Source organism: Lipophrys pholis, assembly GCF_963383615.2.
Source record: "Lipophrys pholis genome assembly, chromosome: 20".
NCBI lineage: Eukaryota > Metazoa > Chordata > Actinopteri > Blenniiformes > Blenniidae > Lipophrys > Lipophrys pholis.
The window spans coordinates 12,812,995-12,834,619 of record NC_137648.1 but is presented as its reverse complement, the minus strand read 5'-3'; the positions used below and the strand labels follow the sequence as shown (position 1 = coordinate 12,834,619).

Below are 21,625 nucleotides of genomic sequence, written 5' to 3'. Positions count from 1 at the left end.
CAATTCAGGGCTCCAGATGAGGTTCAAGTCCAAAAATATCTATCTTTATAATGTGACATGTTTGCAAGGCCCTGCGACTTGCATAAGGAAGTTGCAAACTCCTGCAATGTTGTTTTTTTTGTCCCCTTGCAAAATTCATCTTGAGAATATTGTTTGACTTGAACCAGGGACCTTTTAACAGTGAGGCATTAATGCTAAGAACTACATTCAAATCTCTCCAGCCCCACAATAGAGCAAAAATATACTGTGTGAATATAATGAATTACTGAGCAGCTAATTCCCTCAGAAGTAATTCAAATCCAATTTTCCTTAATCAACATTGAACCGATGTACTCGAGCACTGCTCCAAACTGATCACGTCACTCCTCATGTCTCAAAAAATGACAGTGCTGCGTTCACAACCTGGTCCTGTGTCTCCCAACAGGTTCAAAATAATTTGAAGCAGGTTTAGGTTAAGTGCTCCGTCGTGACCTTCTCTGCTGAAGCGAGTGCTCACAGAGGCTCCAGACGAAGCAACGTCAGGCTGAGCGGAGCGTGCAGTGGGTTAACACCTGTTGCAGACAGCAGACATGCTGTAGATGGGAAAACACTTACTGAAGTCACCTGCTGGAGTGGAGCAGACGGAGCTATAAAACACTGGGGCTTTCTCTTTTACTATTCCGGGGCTTGTGGAGGAAAAAATCTGGAAGTTAAAATTGGCTTGTGTTCTAAGGTCAGCTTAGACTTTTAACACATTGTATTAAAACCATTCATGTTAAAGTACATGAGGGACAGATCACAAGCCTGCATTTTTCTTTTTCTTTTTAGCTCATAGAGACACACATTGACTACTCAGAAGTGTAGTGGTGACCGGCCTTGAAATGAATATCCCTGGTTTGACTCCGGGCCTTCATGTGTAAAGTTTGCTCTTTCTTATTGTGTGCATGGGTTTTTTTTCTCCCCCAGATACTCTGATTTACTCCCACAATCCAAAAATATGCATTTAGGATAAAATGACCAGTTTCTAGATTATCCCTTAGTTATGTGAGTGGTGATTGTCTGTATGTCTGTGTTTGCCCTATGATGAACTGGTGACCTGTCTGCAGTTTCACCTGTATTCTCCGATATAGTCAACTGGGATCGACGCAGGTTCTCTACATTAGATGAAGGAGTGAGAAGGAGTCAGTATAGAAGATATATGGAGAATAATATCAAATCCTATGTATGTCTCTATCTGTTATATTTAGTTGCTTAAATGGCTCTTCTTATTTACTTTAATTTTCTTTTAATTTATTCATTGCGTACAGTCATTTTGGGTGTCTTGAAAGGTGCTGATAGATTAAATGTATTATTATTATAATTATTATTATTATGCTGCATTCTTCCTGTAGTGACTTGATCTGGGGCTCGTGTTGTTAGGATGACACTTCCGCGAGTGTTATGGTGAAGCACTTCAGAAGCAACCTGTATGTACTTATAACAAATAGTCTGCATCAATAAACTAATAAAACATCTTAATACTTTTCTATATGAAATCTGACATAACACTGGTGGCTAATTTAAAAACCTGTATGCTTCATTCCAATTACATAAATGGGCTTTGTGTCCAATTATACCCACACCTGAAATACCTTAAAGAAACACACCTAGGAATTCACCCCTAACATGAAGTAAACAAAATTGCTTTAGCCATGTATTGCCTTAGCTCATTACACAAATTTGACGTTGCTCTACTTCTTCTTTAAAGTCCATCTGGTATCACATGCGGCAGCGTTTGTTCAGTTTTTTTTCTTCACACACTCTTTTTTTTGTTCAATACTCTTGATCTATAATCACTTCAACATTCGGTCTTCAAAATGTTCAAACCACAAGCATTTTTAATGTGTTTTAAAGTCTTTGGAGAACCTTGAAACTTTCTCAAAACACATTTGAGAGGAAGGCACATGATTAATGTGGTGACACCAACACAAAGTGGAGAATGAAATCTGCGTGATTGAGTTAATGAAAGTAAGAAACATATTGGCTCGAGTTATTTCCCTCGGCGACAGCAGCAAACAATAGAGTGTAAAGTGATTGTAAAATAAAGTCAGTTGTAGGAGAGGGCCTTTAGAGCAGCTTGATGTCTCATTTTAAGTCAACCTCCAACTCGGTACAGGCAGAGGAGACAAGACTTTAGGATGTAAACAAACCGATGATGTACAAGCGGGGGATTTGGGATTTACACTTATCTGGGTTTGGGAGAACCTCACACCGCACGACAGACGGGAGAAGAGATAACACATAATGCTGAATGAGCTATGAGAGCAAGAGGTGCCGGGCTACAGGCTATTTCATCCCAGGAGATGGTTGAGGGAGGGAAATTGAAGTGGGAGAAGGTGGAGATAATACAGCCGGTGTAAAGTGAAAAGCAGGAGGGGATGGATGGGTGTGGAGGAGCCGGAATGGAGCTCTGTCTGAAGAGAAACGGCTGTATGAGTGAGTTATGTTAGTGGACAAAAAAGAGGAGGGAGTAGTAACAGTAAGAGATCTATCTGGAAGTGTTTATATAAAGGCCAACCTACACACATTCATGACACATTAACATAAATGCAGTTGAAAGAAATCATCAGTCTATAACTGCAGACTTCTCTCTCAGACATGTATGTCTCTTCTTACCTCAGCTAATTATAACAAACTGTCTGACGGCATAAATACATTGAGATAGCACCCCGGCACAGAAAGGACATCAATAACATCAGTTTTGTTATTTTATTTTTTTCATATTTGTTTTAGCTTCAGAAGCAGGTCCTCTCTTGAGTATACAAACTTGAGAATGCCAACTTGATGCTACTGTATACTCCACAAGGAGGAGGAAACAGGGATTGTCAGCTCTCACCTCGCAGGGAGGAAATCCATGCTGGTCCTTTCTGTATGGAGTTTGCATATAATCCTTGTGCATGCATGTTTTCACCCCCGACAGACTTGGGTTTACTTCCAAAGATCAAAAACCAGTGTTTGAGGTGACTTAGTAGTTTTAAAATCTCCCTGTGGTGACCGTGCAGAGTGTACTCTGCCATTTCCCATAAGCAGATACAAAATTGGGTAAAACTGCATTTTGTGGTCCCTATAGTTTCAGGTTAAGATTTCACATGTGAAACAAACAATTGCTTTAAATAACCTGTTGATTGTTGATTAAATTATGTGCTGTTCACATAACTTATCACTGTATCAAATACTGAGTGCTGGATACAGAGCATGTTGGTTTAGAAGTGTTGTGTCAGGGCTCGTCTGTGTGGGGATTTGCATGTTAACCCTGTGGATTCTCTGAAGTGTAACCGAGCTGCCTAGGTTATGTTAGTTCTGTTGTGTCTGCATGTTTAACTTGACAAGCATTATGCTGAGTGCTATTTGTAATACTGTACTTCTCTCATGTGTGCTGATTAACACATATATTGACACAAATATTACAAACAGCTCTCGATAGAATGCAAACTACAACCCCAGAAAGGATCATACTATTACATCAAAAGCTCAGATCTTATCTTATTCTCTTGTTCAAACTGTTTCAGTATGAGTGGTCATAATGAACCGAGAGATCAATAGTAAAGCGGTGAAAGCTGGATACCTTTGTGGTGTAACAGCATTGGCATCAAGCCAGAAGATGTTTGTGAGATCAGGCATGCAAAGGGCTGCAGAAATCTTGTTTTCTTTGATAATCAACAGACTTTACAAACATTAATTTGACAAGAAACACTCTGGCGGGTTTTATTTCAGATTCAGAAAGTGTGTAGAATGTGAACATATTCAGAATAGTCTTTTTAGCAGTAAGACCAAGATAAAATGTGGAAATTGTCAGTATTTGTACGAGTATATTTTAAACAGTCTGAACCAGTTGAAATGAAACTGAACTGCATGTGCCCCTCTGAACACTAAATTGTACAAGTGGCCCAAATGAATTGACTGATAAATGCGAATTAATTGTTTGTTGGAAAAGTTAGAAACATTTGTATTTACCTAATTGAGCATTGTCTGTTAAATGTTGGTTCACTTCAGTCTTTAGCTGATCCATGTTTGCACGTCCGTATAATTCTTAGGGTCTCACAGTTTACCTGTTTCATGAGGCCTAAATAAGACTTTAATGTTCACAGTTATTTGACTTTAGTATGTAAAATCAGGGACGTGAAACCCGAAAGACAAAGACATCTCTCAGCACAAGAAAGAATGCAGACAAATAATATAGTTTTAGTGTCAGTCTGATTGAAGAGATCCTGTAAACCTTCACCCAAACTTTCCACCTACTGCTTCTTTTTATCTATTGAACGCTATCATTATCCCACATAACACAACAGTAACAAGACGAGGCTTCCAATGGGAGGAACAGACATGGACCGATGATGTTTTTGCCAGAACAACACATGTGCTGGTAGTTAGTTTTCAGCTAAATCTGGCCTGTGATCGTCTTGAGTGTCTCTGACTTCTTTGACTCACCTTTAAGAGTGAGGAAAAGCAGCAAAGCTCCACACGTCCCTCCTCCGGCGCTCACACACCATAATAACGCTGGTGTCCTTGACGTGACCCACATGCAGATGTCAGGAGAGAATTTCTGGAGTTTGCTGTGCTCTATGTGGAGTGCCTATTTCACTGCCTTTTCAAACAGGGGGTCTGCGTCACTGATTGAGATATTGAATGAACTAATGGCAGAGCAGAGAGAAATTTCTCACGTTTCTGTTGTGCGTGTGCGTCTGCGTGTGCATTCGTCCTGGAATAGAACGCAACCTCTTGTAATACAACGTGATACTTTTATGTGATACTTGTGTTCGCGAACACTTTTGGATTTGTACAACACCTCACGGCAGCAGAACACACAGGCACATTCCCGTTTACAGTGAAGTTGGGGATTGTAATCCCGCCTCCTTTAGTTAAAGCAATAAAGCCGAACCAAATCTCTTATTCACAGTGCAAAATGTTAATGAAAGGGGGGTGGGGGTGGGTCGGGGTGCGGGGTGACGATAGGAACGGCTGCCAACATCAACTCTCAGCTTCCTGGTTTGCAAAAGGGAGTTGAAGCAGAGAGGAATGGTGTTCAGCTCCAAAGACCTGTCAGATCCATAATGACTATCACATTTTCCATGTGTGGCTCAGACTGCAGACAGATGGAATTCACTAAATTAAAGCTTAAAGCTTTCCATGCATTCATGCATGTTTAATTAATATATTAGGATCACATTTCTCTTTTTGCACATACCTGACACACTTGGGTGCAAGCATCTCTGAACACATAGACATTGTACTATTAGGGCCGCTTGGGTTGGTCTGTTATCAGTCACTCCACATGTTTGGTGCTTCCAGGTTTCCCTGTATGGTAGCACAGTCGAGGAATTAGCCAAAAAAGTGAGCGATTATTTGAAATAATTACTCGAACATGAACATTCATGATGTTTTGTCCAGACAAACAGAAGCTGGACTTCTTTAATATTGATAACATTCTTAACAGAAGCAGGCAATGCAAAGCTTTCTATTCAGTTTGTCACAGTGCAACATGCCCAGTGAGAAGGCGTTGGATCTTTAAAACATTTGAAACTTTCAAAACAGAATCGCCTTCTAAAGTGCATGACGGATGGGAACGAACCATTTTGGTTCCAAAGTTGCGGCTGCATGATGACAATCGTGTCTAATATTATTTCAAGGTGGACCAGGATTAACGTGCAGATCCAATATCGCGGTGCACAACTGCTCTCGTGTAATTTCCTACCAGTTACCAAAATGCTGTGTTTTTATGACACTTTGACCAAACAAAGTTTTAAAATACAATCACCTGATTTCCTTCACAGGTAGCATGATGCTCATTCCTCCTATATAATATAAATCATGTATAATATTGAGGTATTTGCTCAGGGGAATGACGCTGTGGTTCTCTGTGGAAGATACCAATTTACTGTATGTTGACTTTAGTAAGGTGTTTGTGTATACTTCCAAAATTCTATTTCAATGCTACAATTTGCTACTGACTTAGGCATGCAAAGTTAATTTTCATTAGAATTTTCTTTACAACAAAAATCTTGTAAATGATCCGTCCATCCATTCGCCTCTTTCTCCTGATGAATTGCCCATTTTTTTCCCCTTTATTTGTCCACATGATTTGTTTTTGCAGGTTAATATCGAAAGTGGATCTTTCTTGCAGTTGCCAAGTGGTTTTGGAGCAGCATGAGAATGTACTGAATATATACTGTGGAACTGACAAGGGATATACACTGTTTGTGTGAGGGGATGAATGGATGACATTTATCTCAAAACTCGAGCTCAGTTTCCTCCCTACAGAGACACTGAACATAAATTCATCTCAATCATCAATCTAATATTTTTTTAGAGAGACTTTATATGAATCTATAACCTCAATGGTCCATCAGTTTGATAGCAAGGTTTAGATAATGAAATCTGAATGTTTGGTTAATAAGAATCATCACTCTGACCTCTAGTGGCGCTTGAGAATCACAGATTCAGATCTCCCATCCTTCAGGAGTCTCCTCTCAAGCACTCCTTCTAAATTACTCTAAACAAACAGTTGTGTAGAGTAATTTAGAGCAATTGTCTGGTGTCGATTACCGCCTTCGGTGAGCGGTCTCCATGCGATTCACAATCCAGATGTCAGACGGCTCCTCCTGCCTTGTGAGGCTTTGCCTTGACTGCTCGGAGGTAAAAGACCGTGCCACCCTCAAGTCTGGAGTGTGTCTGTCTAAACAGGATTCAGCATTAAAACACAGTTCCTCTCCCGGACCAGGATGGCTTGTTGTCAGTCAGACTGACACGCTACACCCCCGCATCTGACCGCAGATCCACCAGGCCACCCAGAAGAAAGCCTCGCACCCATGATGCAGCGTGAACAGAGAGCAGCGGTTCCTACCTCAAATGAATCCCTGCTCCGTTTCGTACTTTGTCTTGCTGATTTTGGAGGTGTCGGAATATTCTGGGAAAAGTGTACAATCTTAATAATTGAACAATTTGCTGGTGGTTTGACCTCCCTCTTTTAAATGAATCGCTGTGGGGAACAGCTCAAACATGATTGGGATTTATTTGCTTCCACTGGAAGAAATGCATATTTGGATCAAGATCTGCTGTCACTGAATCACAGTATATTCGAAATGTACATGAATGTCAAACTGGATATATCTGACATGAAACTAAACTTTATTAATGCTCAGAACCACCTGACAGTGACCAGACCACAGTCATATTTATGGTTTATTGCTCTAAAAAGCTACCATTAAATGATAGAGCCTCTTATTGCAAGAAATCCCTAAATCACAGAGTGGCTTATTCCACGTCGACCATAATGTTATACAGACGTTACCCACAAGCGACACCAAAAGTACCACGAAGAATCTATTGGGACAAGAAGCCCTTCACTGGGCTTGGGTTTGACCAGTCCTGCCTTAATATGCTGGAGTCCGTGGTGAATGGTGGCCCAAGTGTTGATGAGTTTGGCTACTGTGGGCACAGTCTGTGAAAGAGTCGTCCTGCAGAGATTATCCCAACCACTTCAGTTCTTGTCAGATATCCCAAATATCCACATGGCCGTTTTACTGCTTCAAGGTTCACTGTGGCTGCATCTCAGCAAGACAGGCACCGGATTTCAGTGCATTAACATGCGGGAGCCAGTTTCAGAGGGATCCAGAGCATGGAGTTGGCTTTTTCTTTTGTTGGGTTTTTACAGATGACAACTTCAGAACAATTCCAGTTATTTATAGATAACCTTTGCATAATCACAAATCTCACAGTTGTGTAATTTCTGATCAAATAAGAAGGAGGATGTTTGTGATGACCGGCTGAGAGATTACATTCCCAGCATGCCTTTTCTCTTGTGTGTTATTATCAAGCAAAAACAAAACACTTTTTTTTTTTTTTTTTTTACTTATGAATCCCAGCAAAAATCAAAAAGAAGTTGTTGGGAAGTCCGGCATCAACCGAAACTTGCAACTTAAGTTCAAGCGCAAATATCTTAATCAAGATGGCCCTACAGCCAGTGATATGAAAAAAATATATATAAACCGAACATCCATACATGATACAACAAACACACACATGAACATTAGATTTATTAGTTTATTAGTGTGAGTTCCCACCTCTGCTTTATTTGGGTTTTAATATACATTCATTTGCTGGTTTTAGTTTGGTCTCTTGGTGAAGTAACTTTATATATTGTATTAAAAAAAAATCAGATGGTGCAGATGGTGCAATACATTGACCAGAGTGACTAAATCCCACCCTGGAGACAGTGATGTTTACAACAATATATCCAGAGTTCTGTCTGGTTTGTTATCAGTTAACAACTCTAAACACCAAGGTCCAAACTCTGTAATGGCCAAAGATGAATGAAAAAGAAAATCAACAGTGAGCACAGACCGGTTTTAAACATTATTCAAAGAGTAAATGATCTGTACAAGATGCTTTAAGTCCCCATCCCCAATCTCCAAAAACACCAACGAAAGCCTCTCCAGTAGGAGGCCGAGCCACAAACACTGTATTGTGGTTTATTATCCCAGCTGCTCATCAGAGACGGAGAACTTCATGATATTTATTTTATTTCTGGTTTTCTCCGACTGGTGACATTCGGCTGTTTGTTTTTCCATGAAGCGCTCGCCAGCGCTCCGTCAGCACTGGGGGTCTTTGTAGTGGGTTTCACATTTTGACTGGCAACCTGAAGCAACTGGCAGGGGACCTGGCCCAGGAGATATCAAGTCTGATGAAATTCATTTTGCAGCTAAGAACTAAGAACCAACTAATTTAATACTGAATTCTGTTTCCCTTGTGTTTTGTTTTCACTGGAAGAAGATAATGCTGAATATTAATTATCATGAGCTGCATGATAATTTCTTGCAGCTCACTAAGACAGAAGGCCTTTGAATGACGCTTTCCTTTGGGTGGTTTTCTTGTTTTCTTGTCCTGCGTCCCAGCATTCTCACTTTGAACTCACCGTTTCCACGCTTTTTGCTGATCGCCTTGTAATTCTTTCAAAGTCAAGGCTCGGCACGATATCAAATTCAGGATGCTAGTGTGTGGCTCATTAACCAGTGGGCCACACACACACTCACATACACAGAAAAAAAAAAAGAAACACACACACACACTTACTAGAGAGCTGCAGCGTTTGGAGTGCTCAAGCACCAATGTTTTCCTTTGTAACTAAAACCCAAGTCGCTCCATGGGCCCCAAATCCCCGAGCTGAGTAAAGTCCATTTCCACTCCCCACTCCATTGTTGGTGAAGTTTTCTGGAAAGACGACCTGTTTGTGTTACTGCAGCGAGCGCTGAGTCTGTGCAGAGCCAAGCAGGGCCTCTGGGTTGGTGGGAGGGGGCGGGGCAGGAGAGGTTGTAGATGCTGCCTGAACGCCTGTCAGACCACAACTCATCTGAAAACCTTTTTGGAGGTATTTATTTCCTTACCCTTTTGGTGCTACGTCATCACTGTGAGGGAGGAGTGCGCTCATCATGCGAGGCCTGTCTCAGTTTTGGTGCTGCATGTCGCTGGTCCAGTCACTGAGCATTAATCTGCACTTTAATTGCAATTAGTCAACATATCCAAGTATACTCATAACAAACCCGAAGGAATGTATCACCTTAGGCTGCTGTTAGTTTAATCCCTTCAAAATCTGTAGCTTTTAGTCCCGTTTTTTTGTTTTAAATCATCACCATCACACAACCGTGACCCTTCAGCACTGCAAATTTCACCTCAGTGTCCCTGGAACCACGGTGTCATTTGCTGTGGGGATGTGTATGATTTTATTTTGTCTGCATTTCCTCATTGCATTGGTGACATTGATTAATACTGAATCTAATGATTCAGAGTTTGTGGTTAATGTCCAAATGAACCCTCTTTTTCTACCGTCACACATCACAGGATTACCCTAGCAACAGCAACAACCTGAAACAACTTATAAAAACAGTCCCCACAATCTAAAGGTAACAAATGATAAAATGCTGACAAAAAATGACACCAAAAAGTGCAACACATGGAAGAAAAAATGACACACATGACATGGGTACTCAGCACCTCCATTGCATCATAAAACATTGTCCTGTATCATACCCATTTCAGTGTGTTTAGGGGACATCTTCTAACGCGTATATCCAGCATAGATAACTGTATTTTCTGCTTTATTGGACTCTTTCTCATCAATGACAGTGCCGTATGAGCTGAGATTCGTTGATCTGGTCAGAGCAACTGCCTGTGTCACTGTAACCTTGATGAGGAGGATTTCTTCTGATGTGTATATGACATTTTTCCATGTTCACAAAATGTACTGCCAATATGGCTACTTCACAGGTTTGTGAGGACAATTCAAGTGTTGGAAAACCACAAACACCTGAATGAATGAAATTAACTCAAAATGAAATGATTATCTCCCACCATAGAGATCATCCACATCTGTCACGGTTATATATTAAGTGGGGTCAGACTCTTTATCAGTGTTTATACAGTCTGTAAGCTAAAATACTGCCGTATGCCGTTCAAAGTCTCGCCACCTGAGTATGGAAACCGGCCTATAGATCAAAAAGAGTCTGACAGATGAACTAGATCTTTATGTGGAAAATCTAAACCTGCCTCTCTCCCCTTCGTTGAAGCAGCAGACATTTGGAGCCTGTGAGAGCTGCGGGATGCTGTAATCTCGGTTGCCTCTCAGTTTGACAATCCCTTTTGTTGGCAGTGATAGAAAGCACAAGGAGAGAAGTCCTGTCAAAGAGACACCCTTTTTTTTTTTTTAAACTTTCCTCACTCTCCTCCACTTTTTACTTGGACGATCTGGCCAGTATTACAGTCCCTGAGAGGTTCTTGGCTTGTGGCTATGGATGTCATAGTGGTTTTAGCTTTTACATTTCATCGAGCTCAATCATTATTTCCCCTCCACCTTGTAGATCTTTAAATCGTTTTGCCTCCTCTATTTCTCTTTTTGTCGGATTTTCTCTGAAATATCTCTCGTGTGACAGAACTTTGGCTTTGTCCCGATCATCCTCACCTCTTCTCTCTCTTTTACCTCATTTACTGCAGGTCATTATGCCCACATATGTCTCCTGTGGTGGCAGCGTATGGTTTCCATCACAATAAAAGTGATGGAACCAAAATCAGGCCACACATGAAGCCGGGATGGTGTCAGTTTCCTGCAGGGCCCCAGAGCCATCCCGCAAACCCAGAATCCTCTTGCCCCAACTCTGTACTTCCTGTGATTGCATCATTGACAGGTACAGCCTCAAAGTGCACATGCAGAATAAATTCTCCATGCTGTTCAGAGACAGCCAGTTAATAGGCGGTGCAGTCACACTGCCAGGACCTCCACTGCAAGTGAAATCTGTGTATTGCCAGTAGATGGTGTTCAGCATGGATGCACAACCCGTCCCCTTTGCTCAACAGGGCCGTTACAAGAGCTGTAACTGACGACTTTATTTGTTAGGAGGTTCCAGACTTTTGCATAAAGACATCCAAATACATTTTTTCTTTACTGGAAAATCTTGTTCACCATCCTTTTTCAAGGTCCAAGTTCTAAGGATTCATGGCGCAGGGTCAGACTTAAAAGCCTCGAGGATATTCTGCTGCAGAAGGACATTGGTAGAGACAGGTAATTCAAAACATCACAAACAGCACAGCTTTGATTTTAGAGAAACATCTTGGTTACAGACTTTTCTATCATAAGTCTGAGTACTTCAAAATGATTGATTTATGTCCAAAAATGCATGCTCGCAGCCTTGCATGCACGCCAGACACACACTGCAGAGCAGGACTAAAAGCAGGCCACCTCTCATTGCCACTGAGCTGACTGAGCTGTGTATGACTCATTCACGGGGCCATCATCTCCCCCCTGACTGTAAAGCAACTTGGCTTGGATTACAGTGTATTAGAGATCCTGTAAAACATCTTTGTTCAGTTTCAATAATGAATGACAGATGTCTTGAACTATGGCAGCTATTTATAAACAACAATATAAGCAGAACATGTACAGTTTTGGCCTTCGCAGTCAAATCGGAGCTTATAATAGCCCTTTAAGCTTCATTGTGTGGCTGTAGCTGAGAAATTATTTAATATTATGATAGTTCTGTTTGTTATTGTTGGATTTATCTATGTAATGTCTGGATAGTGGGTTATTATTTTAGTCACGCATGTTCATATGGTCTTGGTTGCGACATATCTTATATAAGCGTGTGTCTGGATAGAGGTCAGGTCTCCGAGCTAATATTTTACCATAAAGCATGAGACGTCCAGTAGCATTTGCAAAATGAATGATAATTTAAAATGAAATGGTGAAAATGATGTGTACTTTTTCAAAGATCACAATTCCAGTTTAAATGTTCTTCCCTTTTATAAACCGTGGGGCTTTTAGGCTTAAATTTGATTTGTGACAGCAGCAAAATCTTATCACCGGGTATCAACTGGATTGTGACCGATGCTTTCCTCATGTTAGGCAAATGTAAATTGAGTCACCAGTCCCACCTGCGTGTCGAAGCAGATCCTCCTATCAAAAAATGTGGAGGGGAGAAAAAAAATATCCTAACTACCTTTCCAGAGTGTTCAAATATATATAAAAGCTGGATGGATGGAGAAACCTGGTAAACATAGTCATTCATGCACACAGTACTTTTCATAACTTCAGAGCACCGTTGATTTAGGTCCTAAAAATAGCAAAGTTGCCCAGTACGCAGGGCCGCAATTCAGTCACCAACACACCGACGGGTACATTTCTAAAAAAGGACTTGAAGACTTCAATTCATGCTGAACTCGCTGCTTTCTGCATTTGTGATGGGTATAACTTTGTGACTGCCCTCTTGGAGAAGTTGTGTACTCCAGTTCCTGGAAAGGCCCGGGTGTTAGGCAATGCCTTGAGCCAAATCACAGTTTGTGTGACCTCAGCTCACAGTTTTGTTTTCATCCGTTACTATAGTGTTTCTGCTGCACATTTACAGTAAATAAACACGGCCACTCAGTGAACAGGGCTCGTGTATGAGCTGTGCGTCATTGTGGCCTCATGGATATTATTTTGGTATTTCAGGGGGCCATGTTTGGGGAACCCTTTGTTTCAGGGAATGAGGCTGGTGTAAGATCAAGGCTGGAATACACTTTATTATCACCAAGGTAGGCATTGCAGAGACATCTTTCCAACAAAGAAGGTTTTTAAAAAACAAAAAAACAATGGTGGACTTTGTTGAAGCGGAGCTTACAATTACAAAGGAGATCCATTTACATTTAAAACCCCACTGGTGTCTTGTTCTTCTTGTGGAAAAGCCCTTTGTATTGGAATATCATTTATATTTTGCCATGAGCAGTAGAAATGTTGTCAGTCTGTGGTTTCAGCGTCCTAAACTGGGTTGTTTTTGTGTTAGCGGTGGATATGATCTGACGGGCTCTGCAGGCAAAAGGGAAAGATGATGAATTCTGTGTCTGCTCAAATGATGAGCGGCCAAACTGAAGGAAAACTAGCCTCTCACGGCAAACTGTGAACAACTAGTTTAATGTTCACATGTGTTTTTCCACTCACTCCTTAGATTTTTTTATTATTATTTGGAATATTTATTGAAAAACTTGCCACTTTTCTTTTCTTTTTTTTTTACTTTATCCGCATAAGTATTAAACATGAATTCACATGCAGATTTATCATTAGATGCTACTTACTCAGCATATTTTACCTCTGTGTTTATACATCTGTGCTTTCTTATTAAGAGAAAATGACAAACCGTCATGGCTATTTTGTTTGTTTAGAATGGCATGAATATGACAAGATTCACTCACAGGCCACAACATGAGACAATCATGAGACAAGTTAAACCAGATGATGAGTCTTAGAGCTCGATTGACTAAGAAAGGCCGTCGACTCTCTCGCCCTGACATCTAACTTTGCTGTAAATAAACCATTAGTTATTCTCTCACATCTGCTCAGGATTCCCGAAACTTTGTTATTATGGGTTTCCTTGATGTGTGCAAAACGATTTTCTGCAAAATCTGTTGTGTCAACCAGTTTTACCAGAATGCTGAAGTGTTGATGGGATGGAAGCGTCTTGCACATCGCCAGCGTGAGAGCGCTGTCGGTTAGAATAACATAGAACTTCTTTCTTAGTTGAAAAGTTAAAAATATCCTTTTCCCATTCAAGCTACAAAAATCCAAGTGTTGTGTTGTTTGTCCACTAATGGGGAACAGGGTTTCAGATCTTTGGGGAGATCATCCGAGGCAACAGTGGGATTTCTCTGACCTGCTGTTTAGTCTGTGTGCCTGGAGTGAAACTCCTCTCTCGCTGGGATATCAGGAACTTTTTTTGCGTCATGCCAGTTGACAGCCAGCTCCAAATTCTGCACTTATTCTGAGCACGGCGTCTGAAAATCCTCACTCAAGTGTACAGCGAAATAGAGAAAAACGTGTGCCTGTGCAAGTTTCTATCTTTAATACAAATTGTTTTGGTATCATTTCAGTGCAGCAGATTTATAAACATGGTCCTCGTGTTTGGATTCCAAGAGAAAATCTGAGCTGCAGCGATTTGATTACCTCAAGCTCATGACCCGGTGTGTTTCCTTTATTGTGCAAGCACACACGCGCTGACTCTTCAAACATGTCAGCAGTTACGAATGATTCAAAAAAATCAATTATTTATCGTGGCTGAATTCCCGGAGTGCACTTCTCTTTTTGGAGTTGAACAAGTGGCGAGGGGAAGACTTTAGTAACTTCTGATGGCACACAGCTGCACTAGTCACTCTCTGATGAAGGAACGATGTCTCTCACGCATAGATACTTGTTAATATGCCTTGAAAACCCAATTACAGCTCTTTACGTGAACTGTATGTGGCTATGAGCCGCATGTTGAGACTTTACAAGCTGAGGTCACTCTCAGCAGTGTCCACTTCCACATAATGATCCAATTGTTGACAAGAAATCACTCTTTTGACAAAAGATGCCGTGCTTTGAAACAATGATGAGATGTGATGGTGTCATTTGTGTTGGCAGTCAAAAATTGTTAAAACTAAAAATCCTTTGTTTTATCCTAATCCAACTGATGATCTTTTTTTATTTACACTTTTAAGACTTAATCAACATCCCTAAATAAAAGGGAAAGTGCAAAACTGACCAAAATATGAGAAGTAGAAGTAGATCTGTTCGCGTGAACCTTTTTGCTCTCAGCCAAGAAAGAAGATGTAAAACAAGGTGAATGTATGTATGGAAGCAGCATTAAGATGCTGCAAGATTGAAGAAAGCCGTTGATGAAGACCAACAGCAAGAAAACCAATGTTCAGCAAATCATCTGGATTCATTTTTGAATACCTCATACCTTGTCTATTGACACCTCCACCATATCCATGAATCTTCATATGTGCTAAGAAATCACCAGAATCACGCAGATTCACACAGGGAGAAGGAGAACATGCAAATTCAGAGATCCACCTTATAAGTTGTACGGACAAATTTCTGATGAACATCCTGATATCTTATCTCTGTTTGTTATGGATGGGATTAATTTTCATTTTTCAGACACATTTGTCTCCTCCTCTGCATTAAAGAAGACACCAATTCTCATCACATGTTTAATGAGATACTGTAGATTCTGAGGAGGTACAAAACTGAGACAGAAAATCCCAGCTTGGAATAAACTCAGACCTTATTTCCATGAGTTGACGGTTCTCCAACACAGGAGGAGTCACGTTTGAAACCGCCTGTTAGTTTTTCAGCTGGACTCGCTCAACCTCCTTTACGGTAAATCCCCCCCCCCCCCCCCCCCCCCAGCTGGACCTGCTGTTAAACTCTCAATGATCATTAACAATCCCTTCACACCTGTAAGAGCAAATCATGTTGTTAACTTTGGCATCTGAAGGCCCAGCGGGATGCTGACGAGCCAATCAGCACTGCATTTGGTGTTGGTTTAAGCATTACCTCAGCATATAAAACACACTTGAACGAGATGTGTGGTGAAGCCTTTGGCAGCGAGTGGTCGTTAGAGCTCTCAGGTTGATGCGTGATGGTAACTGACTGGCTTCTGTTCACATGATTATGTCCGGCGTTGTGTTTCCATGCCGGATGACAACTTTCTTTTCATATTTGAGCGTGTAAGGAGAGTTTCTTTTTGTGTGCATGAACGTCAGAACCCCTCTGCACACACACACACACACACACACACACACACACACACACACACACACACACACACACACACACACACACACACACACACACACACACACACACACACACACACACACACACACACACACACACACTTCCTGTATTGAAAATGAAACGCAGCTGTGTTCCCGGCAGCACTGTGGGCCTTGCCACTCATCTGTCATGAAAACTATCCACAAATAAAGAATAATCAACAAGTGTACCCAATTTAGATTTGATTCTGAAACTGAAGGAAAACAGGTGAAAGATTTGCATACAATGTTTTCTGTTGCACAATAGGAGCAGACACACTTTGCTCTGCAACTTGGCTGAGTGAAGACTGAGTTCAGGAAAATAAGAATGTCCTTAAGTGTAAACAAGTCAGCAGGGGGGATTGTTTTTGTGTCCCCTACCCCTTCAACCACCCAGGCCCTGAGGGAACTGCTGGATTCTTTTAATGTAGACTACAGGGTTGTTTGTCCAGATGTGGAACTCCCGGAGCCCTGAAGTAACCAACCTCTGCCCACTCGTCTGCTTCAGAAAGACTGCGGCACATTGCATTGAGTCCTGTTCTTTGCTTTTCACACAGCGATCCAGGAAGGCTCCCAGTGCACCAAGTGTAAGAATGACTGGGCGCTGAAGACCTCCATAGCTCTGCTCTACGTGCTGTGCACCCTCCTCACCATCGCTGTGGCCGTGCTTGGATACAAAGGTGAGATGAGGTTACTTTCCTTTGAGCCCTCTGCTGTCGCAGTGACCTCACAGCTCTTTGTGTCCTAAAATGTTATAATCACTCATTTACATTGTGTTGAAAGAGCTGCTGTCCAAACACATCATTAGGTTGTTCTTTGTGCTGCCAAGAAATAGGAGCTCTCTGTCCCCCTAGTGGCCTTTAACTTCCCGAGCACGACATGAATGATTTTTGGCAAAGCCTTGTGGTCATTATTTAATGGCAGTAAATCAGTAATGGAAACTTCGACGTACGTTCCGCTACACCTACATGTCAAATCAGCAGTTTTAGTCTCAGATAGAGACATAGAAGTGAACTTCAGAAAGTCAGATTTTTTACTGCAAACAATTCCTTTAACACAATCACGCTGCAGTCATGCTTGCCCATGTTTTGAAATGTCTCTCAGATTTCAGATGTTGTGCTCCCTAATGCCGAGCAAGATAGCTCAAATACTCTGTCGTCGAGCTTATTTTTTTTTTTTTTTTTTTTTATTTTATTTTATTTTATTTTATTTTTTTTTTCTTTTGCCCTTGTCCTGTTCGGCAGCTTGGGCCAACAATATGATGTGATTGAGAGCCTTCGGAGTCAGAACAGTTTTTGGTCTTGCAACAGGGAGAGACCTGGAGTCTCCTCCTGTTGCCTTCTCCGTCAGAAGCTGGCATGGCTGCCGTACACGACCGGGGGGGAACGCACAAAGAGAGAGAGAAGAGAAGAGAGAGAAGAAAGTCGAGGGGGGAGGGGGGAGGGGGGTGGGGGGAAGGGGATAACATACAATGTCCTTGTTGTGCTACATATATTATTTGCAATAATCACACTCATCCAAATACTTTCCAACTGTTATTAGATTGAACCAGCCTGAGCAGCTCTATCTAGACAGTAAGATGATTTCCTAGATTTAACCAGCCTGAGCAGCTCTATCTAGACAGTAACGTGAAGCAGGAACATGAAATAACAAAGAGGCAACAACAAAAGAGGAACATGATTTTTAAAGTTTGAGCAAATGATGACAGACAACAAGCAACTTCAGAAGCACCTTTCGTGAGGAGTGAAAGTGTGTGTGTGTGTGTGTGCGTGTATGTGAGTGTGTGTGGCTTGTCCACTGGGTGTGGCCGGAACTGTTGTGGGGGGACCCGTGGTGACACCCCGGGGTCCGAGGCCACCGCGCCCGGACACCGCCACCCCGGCAGACAGAAGCCCCCCAGGCCCGGGGAGACCCCAGCGAACCACCCCAGAGAGCCCCGCCCCCGCCCAAAAAGCACCCGACGGAGAATGCAGAGAGGAATCCCCCCCAGGCAAGAGGGGCCCACAAGAGAAGGACAAAGGGCACAGGGCCCCAGGCCCCGACCCAAGCCGCCAAGCCGAGAAAAGGCCGGAGCAGGGCCCCCGGGCCGAGCGGGCCGAGAGCCCCCCCAACCCCGGCGGCGAGTCCCACCGCACCCCCGGGAACAGGCCCACCCACCGCCCCCCCCAACCCGGTAAGGCAGAGACGGCCCCAGCCGCCGCGCCCCGGACCAGCCCCGCCCCCAGACCCAGGAAAGCGAAGCCCGGCGCAGGCCCCGGTCGGAGAACAGTCAACTCTACACCCCCAGGAGCCTCATAATCCACCCGCCCCATAACCCCTCCCCCCGGGTCTTGATTGGGAAACCCAATCATCGAGCTTATTAAATCCACGTGTCTCTGCCGGAGGAGCCCACCCAATGTATTTTTTAAGCCCTCTTATATGAAGACTGCAACAATTCTACACTGTCAATTGAGTGACCGGACCCTTTAGGTTTAAACTTCTGACTGTCTGCCCCCCCCCCCCCCCCCCTTTCTGTGCTTCAGCCCCTCCGTTTCCACCCCATAAACCTCCTCTCCCTTTATATTACCGACACCCCCAAGCTCACACCTCTGCCGAAGTTCTTTAGGCTTTGTGGAGCTGAACTTCCTGGTTCGGCTTTCCTCATTCTTTCCAGCTTGGGAATCCAGCCCGCCGTCTTTCGGAGAATTGAACTCTGAATGTTCCTGCCATAATTGTGCTAAACATTCCCACATGTGGCTCAGTTATGTCCCCTCTTTATTTTCATTTGGTGAAAATGGCATGAAGTTAGCATGTTCTCGGGGGTTATCTGTGTGTCGGGTGCAGGAAGAACGATGTCCCCTCGCTCTCGTTCGGTTAAGTCGGCCCTTCTTGTTCCACGCTGCATGTTTTCATCCTGGCCTAATTGATCCCAGATGAGCAGCAAGTGAACTCGGTGCAACTCCAGCAGAACCCACTGAAATTGGGCTTTTTACTGGCACTGAAGCGCTGCTCTGTCAGGGGAACCACAGCTCCTAAACACACCCCTGCTCCAGATGGTCATGGAGTGAGCTCCACACTGCTCTATGCACTTAACATGTGTGCTTGTCTCTCTGTCCTCAATCGCTGACCCACAGAAATGTCCTCCATGTGCTCCCTTTTGTTTTGGTGCAGCGAAACCCCAGAAGTATAACTGGGATTCAGCGACCTCTGTCTTCTCTCCTGCAGCTTGTTTTTTGAATCACGTGACCAAAAGCAATATGAGGTCCCTCTCTGGGCTCAGAAGATTCACGTCTTTTTCATTTTCCCTAAAGAAAGGGACGACGCTCCACCTCCCTGTGGCATTGTCTTTTTCTTTTTTTTCTTTTTTAATTAAAATGAAAAGTTGTAAAACACACAACAGCAAGTTAATACTTAAAATAAACAATACAAGCTTAACGTCATTCCTTGTTGTAGTTTTTAGTGCCTCCTAGTGGTATTAACCTTGAGTACAGGGAACCCAGGTTTGAATCACTGTTGCAAACGCTATCCAAGTCTACCATGCAAGTTGTAATGACATGCTGTGGTGACCACTATAGCAAATGGATCATTGTAGGCAGTCAAACAGGCTTTGGAGGATGCAATGCAGGTACATATTAAAAAAGTAAATTGGTATACAGAAGTTGGTGGTGAGAGAAAATCAAATTAACTTCTTCGTAGTCCTTTTCAAACATCATTACTATTTGTGTGCTTGTGAAGTAGGAGTGAGTTTATCAGAATCACAATCAGAACATTTTTTATTGCCCGGTGTGTTCACCTGAGGAGGGATTAGTTTTCAGTTCTTTAGGGAGCATTAATTGAAAACAAGAAGAGACAGGACACCTACACAAATACACTATAAGTTAACATAATGTAATATTTAAGGTATAGTTGCACATTTTCACATGAAGCCATAATAAAAAGATCAATAATTACAATATAATAGACATACAATATAACGTGTTTACAGGCAACCTACTTATTTAAAACAAGGTCTACATGTCTTAAATAAATTACAATTGTATATGCTTTTCTTAATGAACTATTTCCAAGACCTAGTTTCATTTTTGTTTGTTTTGTTTGCTTAAAAAGGTAAATCTGGTTATTTCATATGTACAGCACATGGTATCTTTGCTATTTTCCTGTTACAGTGGGATGTAGTTGGAGTGACTCGCCTGATAACATCTGTTCTGCCGTGGGACTTTATGGACTGTTGCTAAATAGATTAAGAGTGGCCTTTGTTGTTTGGTGTGGTTGGCAATATCTGCCAGCAGCTCTCGTAAGTTATTAAACTAAACACTCAATGAATGGAAATTGATGTTTGAACACACTTGGACGTTAAGCCTTTATTGCCTTGGCCTATGCTATGTAGGAATAATAGCATTTTCTATTAAAAAAAAGTTGACTCTTGTTACTAATTCAATCTGTATGATTTTACAAGAGTCTGGACAGTGTTGATACACACTTCCAGTCACCACCCCCACAAAATCTGGAAAAAGTTGAAATTAGGTAAAAACTAGCACCATTCCTCCAACAGTTGAGACCCATGAGCAGAAATAATGCTTTCCTTTGCAGATCTTTTTGAAATTTCAACCTGTGTTTTGTAATTGGTTTTACCACAGAGTGATGCAACGATCCTCTCTAGAACAATTCTCTGTTTCCTGGTTCTGAATGAAATATACACGTTTGACAGATTGTTGTGTGTTGCAGGTCTCATCGAAAGGATCCTTTTATTTTAGGGCTTTGTATGGTTTTGATGTATTTACTTTAGATGGACCTTGGTTAACAGAGGAACACATTTTATTTCTAACTCATATGACTGATATGTTGATATGAAGCTAAAGATAAGGTTATCTTTGTTTGACATCGAGGCCAAGAACAGTTTATAACAGCCCTCCCAGGTTTGTCCATGTCTGTAAACAGTCCTCTCAACAATTATTTTGAGTGTTACAGTATGTGTGGGATTATTAGCAGGGCTTTCCTCCCTTATATTGAGCTAAACTAATTGACTCCTGCTAGTTTTATGATTTGTATGCATGAATGGCCTCAATGTAATTTCCATGTATATATCCACTATACCAGTTGACAGTTTCATTTACGGTGTTTTGTTCATTACATATTTGTATATCTGTGTTTGATGGTACCACAGCGTATTATATAACACTTTGCACTAGCTGTAGTGGTGACTTCATCCAACTTTCTGTAAGACATTAAATAAGTTCTCTTGAAAACACACAAAATTAAATAAAGTTGCACTTCAGGCTAACATTAGTACTATTCAATCTGTGTCCTCATTTTGAATGATGGATGGATTTATAGCAGCTCAGTCTTTTTTGGTAGAAGTGAAAGTCTCAGTTTTTTTTTTTTTTTTTTAACTCCTGGAGTAAACTGCTGAGATGCAGCTTCCCAGCAGAGGAGCCCACGCTGTTCCTAGTTATAAGATGCATCCCCCTGGCGAGGCTGGTGGTAGGAGTGGGCCGCTTCCCAGGAATCCCAGACACATACCAAAGGAAATGAA

At 42.0% G+C, this 21,625-nt stretch overlaps 1 protein-coding gene across 1 annotated transcript in view; it reads left to right on the top strand.

Moving 5' to 3' along the window:
* LOC308125763 (collectin-12-like) overlaps window positions 1-21,625 on the top strand; it is a 34,752-nt gene that overhangs the window by 7,921 nt on the left and 5,206 nt on the right. Inside the window, exon 3 of the mRNA XM_080489740.1 lies at window positions 16,671-16,793. Within this exon, the coding sequence (XP_080345866.1) occupies window positions 16,671-16,793 (123 nt within the window). The remainder of the gene's footprint in view (window positions 1-16,670; window positions 16,794-21,625) is intronic.